A 4,098-nucleotide genomic window follows, 5' to 3' on the forward strand; every position below is an offset into this window, starting at 1 on the left:
TGTGCTCCGCAACGGGAGAGGCCACAACAGTGAGAGGCCCCCGTACCCCAAAAAAAAAAAAAAAAAAACTGGGCTGTGTAGTTAAACTACCTGGATTCTCTTCTCAGCCCCACCTCTTCCTTGCTGCGTGATCTCCCTGTGCCTCAGGTTCCTCCTCAGTGGAATAAGCATAATCATAATACCTTACAGAGTTGTTGGAAAGATTCAGTCAAGTGACCCAAACAGGGTATTGAGCCATGCCTGGCTGCAGTAAGCACTCTGTGTCTCTGGTGTGATTCCACTCACTGTTATCTGCACATGCAAAGTGTCTTCCAGTCCTTACCATGAGGGAAGGGAGTATAAGACCCCAGTTTACAGAGAGGAAGCTGAAACTCAGAAAAGTCATTTATTCCTGGATTCACTCAACAAGCACTCACTGGTTATGTGCCATGTGCTGGCCCTGAGAGCTCAATGGGGAAAGAGGTGAGAGCTGTCCAGGAGGAAAGATGGTGTCTCCAGTGGGCCCTGGGGGACAAGTGAGGTTTTGCTCAGGAAGAGTAAGCAGAGGCCACATGATGTACCCGTCAAGTACTAGGCTGAGAGCCTGGGCTCTGTCTTGGGGCTCTGGGGAGCCTTGCAGGGTTCCAAGCAGGAGAGGGAAAGGATCAGGTTTAGGCTGTGAGATCACTCTGGCTGCCATGTGAAGGATGGACCAGTAAGAGGCTGAGGTTTGGGCCCAAGGAGGGAGGCTGGGGGACAAGTAGGGAAGCAGGGAGGACACTGAGGGTTGGGCCATGGAGATTGAGGGACCATCAGGGGGAGGGAGGATGGCATTCAGAATGACGCCTGAGGTTTGGTGGGCTTGCACGTGGTAAGAGGACCTGGGAGGAGAGAGAGGATTAGGAGAGATGCTCAGGTGAAGACTAGATGATTGGAGACTTAGTGACCCATTGGCTGCAAGGCACCAGGGAACCAGAGGATTCATTGCTGCCCCCTGGGTTTCTAACCTGCAGAGCTGCTGCAGATCCGGGCATCCCAGGAAAAGGAGCAGAAAGAGAACCTGGGGCGGGCTCTGAAGTGCCTGGAGCACCTGCTGAAACAAGCACTGAAGCGAATCCCCGAGCTGCAGGGAGTTGTGGGGGACTGGTGAGAGGGGGACACGATGAGGCGGGGGCTGACTGGCGGAACAGGCAGAACTTAGACCGGGTGGTGGTGGGGGGCTGCTGATGACGAGCAGAGCATGGTGCTGAGCGGAGGCCAGTGAAGGTCTGGAGGTCCAGGCCTTCCCTCTCATGCCATCCCCTTCTCCAGGTGGGAGCAGCCGGGACAAGCCGCCCTCTCCGGGGAGCTCTGCCAAGGCCTGTCGCTACCCCAGTGGCAGCTGCGCTGGATCCAGGCCCAAGGTGCCCTGCAGCAGCTGTGCAGATGAAGAGATGGCTCAAAAAGAAGTCCAGAGCTTCGCATTTGTTCACCCCAACGCTTCACTTCCCTTAATAAGACTTTTGGAAGAAAGCATTGCCTGGATGCATCAGCCCATTGTCTCTACCCACACCTGCCGTCCCCCTTCACAGACTGTTCCGTTTTTCCTCTCAGTTGCCTTGCCACTGTCCTATCATCCCACTAAAGCCAAGAGAATGGGGTACTGTGGGCCACACCCTACCTGAAACTCTCCTCGTCACTTTTACCCTCAGCAAAAAGTAATCAAGCAATGGCTCTAAATACTGAGGATCCAGCACTGAAAAAAATGGACAGAAGTCCCAGCCTTCAGGGAGTTGTCATTCTAGGACAGGAGAACAGACCACTGACAAAATAAGTAAACAAAATATTTAGTATGTAGAAGAACTGCTGTGGAGAAAAAGCGGTTGTAGTGGTGTGATTTTTAAATAGAGAGCTACACAGCAAAGGTGACAGTCTATAAAGGTAGAGAGAGAAGGAAGCACACGGGTATCTGAGGAAGGCTTGCAGAGGGGAAGACTACGGCACATGCAAAGGCCCTGAGTTCAGATGTGTTGGTGTGAGGGCTGAGGCAGTGCAGCTGCTGGAAGAGGGGAAGGTTTAAGAGATGACATTGCCTTCTAGTTTTATACAATTTCTTTTGTAAATGTAAATTTTAAATCTCTGAGCCATTTGGAATTTATCCAAATGGATTCAATTTTGTCTTATTGTAAATATATCTCACTAGCACTTATTAAAATTCTCATTCAGAGCAGTGATTGCCTCTGAAGGAGGGCTGGGTGGCAGGGATCAACCAAGGCGGAGACAAACTTTCTCGAGTTGGGAATATGTTGTACGTTGAAGGTGGTGGGGTTACACAGGTGTATAGATTTTTCAGAACTTATCTAGCTGTACTGATTAGATCGATGCATTTCACTGAATTATCTTCAACTTATAAAGTAAAACTTTACCTACCTAAACTTTAAAGTAGTTTTAGGTGATTTGAGATGCCACCTTTTCATACACTAAATTTCCATGGTTAATTTGGCTGCATCTGTGTTCTCTCCACGTCCATTGTCTGTCTGACTCTTTTGTGCCATCCCCACAGTGTTTTAATTATAAAGGCTGTGTAATACGTCTTAGTACCTGAGATGGCTGATTGCCATATTGCTCTTATTTTTCAATGTGTCCCTGTCTCTTGCTATGTTTTTCTCTCAAATGAAGTGAACTTTATACCCAATTTGCCTGGTTCCAGAAGAAATACAAACATAGATGGGGGTTTTATTGGGGTTGCAGTTAGTTTACAAATTAGAGATATTTGACATCTTTGAGATTTTAAACCTGATTTTCCACCTCCCTTCCCATAACTCCTCTCTTGGCCTCCAGAGCACCCTCACTCTCCCAGTTCTCCTCCTGTCCCTGGCTACGCTTTCCCAGTCTCTACACGTTTGCCTCCCTATGTGCCACCTTAGTGTCCCCCCTCCTCTTCATCTCAGCTCCGAGCCACGCCCCCTACTGAACATGAGGGTCCTTACCCCCGTCCTTGCTCAGTATTTCTCCATAGCACATCTTCTGACATACACTGTTTTACTTTATTTATCTTTTATTGTCCTCAAACAAAATGTGAGCTCCATGAAGGTGAATTCCTCTATAAACTAGAAGTTGGACAAACTTTCCTAAATATGATTTGAAATCCAGATGCAATAAGGGGAAGTACTGACAAAAAAAATAAAAGAAACTTTTACATGGTTAAAAAAAAAAAGCAAAGTAAGAAGAAATGACAAATTGGGGGGAAATGTTCGCAGTTTATAACATAAAAGGTGTGTGTGTGTAGTGTCAAAGTGGAAAAGAAATATTCCAAGTCCATGGAAAAATGGGCAAAATATATGAATGGACAGTTCTCAGAAACTATGTTCAAACTCTGTAAGAGAAAAGCAAATTAAAACCCCACTTTGATACATTTCTCACCTACTAGACTTGGAAAAAGGAAACCTGTAATTTTGGCAGCTCCCTCTGTTGGTAAGGCTATGGGAAACAGCACTCTGATACATCAGTGGATGTGCAATATGGACTATCTGTGGGATGATCTCCAGCAAAACTCTATAAGCATTTATTGGACTTCCCTGGTGGCGCAGTGGTTAAGAATCCGCCTGCCAATGTGGGGGACATGGGTTCGAGCCCTGGTCCAGGAAGATCCCACATGGCACGGAGCAACTAAGCAACTAAGCCTCAACTACTGAGCCTGCTCTCTAGAGTCTGTGAGCCACAACTACTGAAGCCTACGCGCTTAGAGCCCGTTCTCCGCAACAAGAGACGCCACTGCAATGAGAAGCCCGCGCACTGCAACGAATAGTCCCCGCTCGCTGCAACTAGAGAAAGCCCGCACGCAGCAACGAAGACCCAACGCGGCCAAAATAAATAAATAAAATTAATAAAACCAAAAAAAAAATAATAAAAGTTTTTTTAATTTTTTAAAAAAAAACGATATAAGCATATACTCTTTGCCCAGACAATGCTACTTACAGGAATCTATCCCGAAGACATACTGGGTGAAATCAAAGTTGTGGGACCTTGTATAAAACAAATAGATCATATTCTTCAGAAAGTCAGTGGGGGTACAGTGGGGATTGTTTGAGATTAAAAGAGACATGACAACCAAATGCAATGCAAAATCTTGATTGAATC

General features: G+C 46.7%; 1 protein-coding gene across 3 annotated transcripts in view; it reads left to right on the top strand.

Annotated features, from left to right (window-relative positions):
- The window catches only part of HAUS5 (HAUS augmin like complex subunit 5), an 11,252-nt gene extending 7,435 nt beyond the window's left edge, over positions 1-3,817 (top strand). For all 3 annotated transcript variants that reach the window (XM_028478107.2, XM_007101056.4, XM_007101057.4), the window contains exons 18-19: positions 993-1,125; positions 1,291-3,817. In XM_028478107.2, the coding sequence (XP_028333908.1) occupies positions 993-1,125; positions 1,291-1,408 (251 nt within the window). In that variant the 3' untranslated portion in view covers positions 1,409-3,817. The remainder of the gene's footprint in view (positions 1-992; positions 1,126-1,290) is intronic.
- The last annotated feature ends 281 nt before the right edge of the window (positions 3,818-4,098 follow it).

The sequence above is a fragment of the Physeter macrocephalus genome, chromosome 17 (genome assembly GCF_002837175.3).
Source record: "Physeter macrocephalus isolate SW-GA chromosome 17, ASM283717v5, whole genome shotgun sequence".
Lineage (NCBI taxonomy): Eukaryota > Metazoa > Chordata > Mammalia > Artiodactyla > Physeteridae > Physeter > Physeter macrocephalus.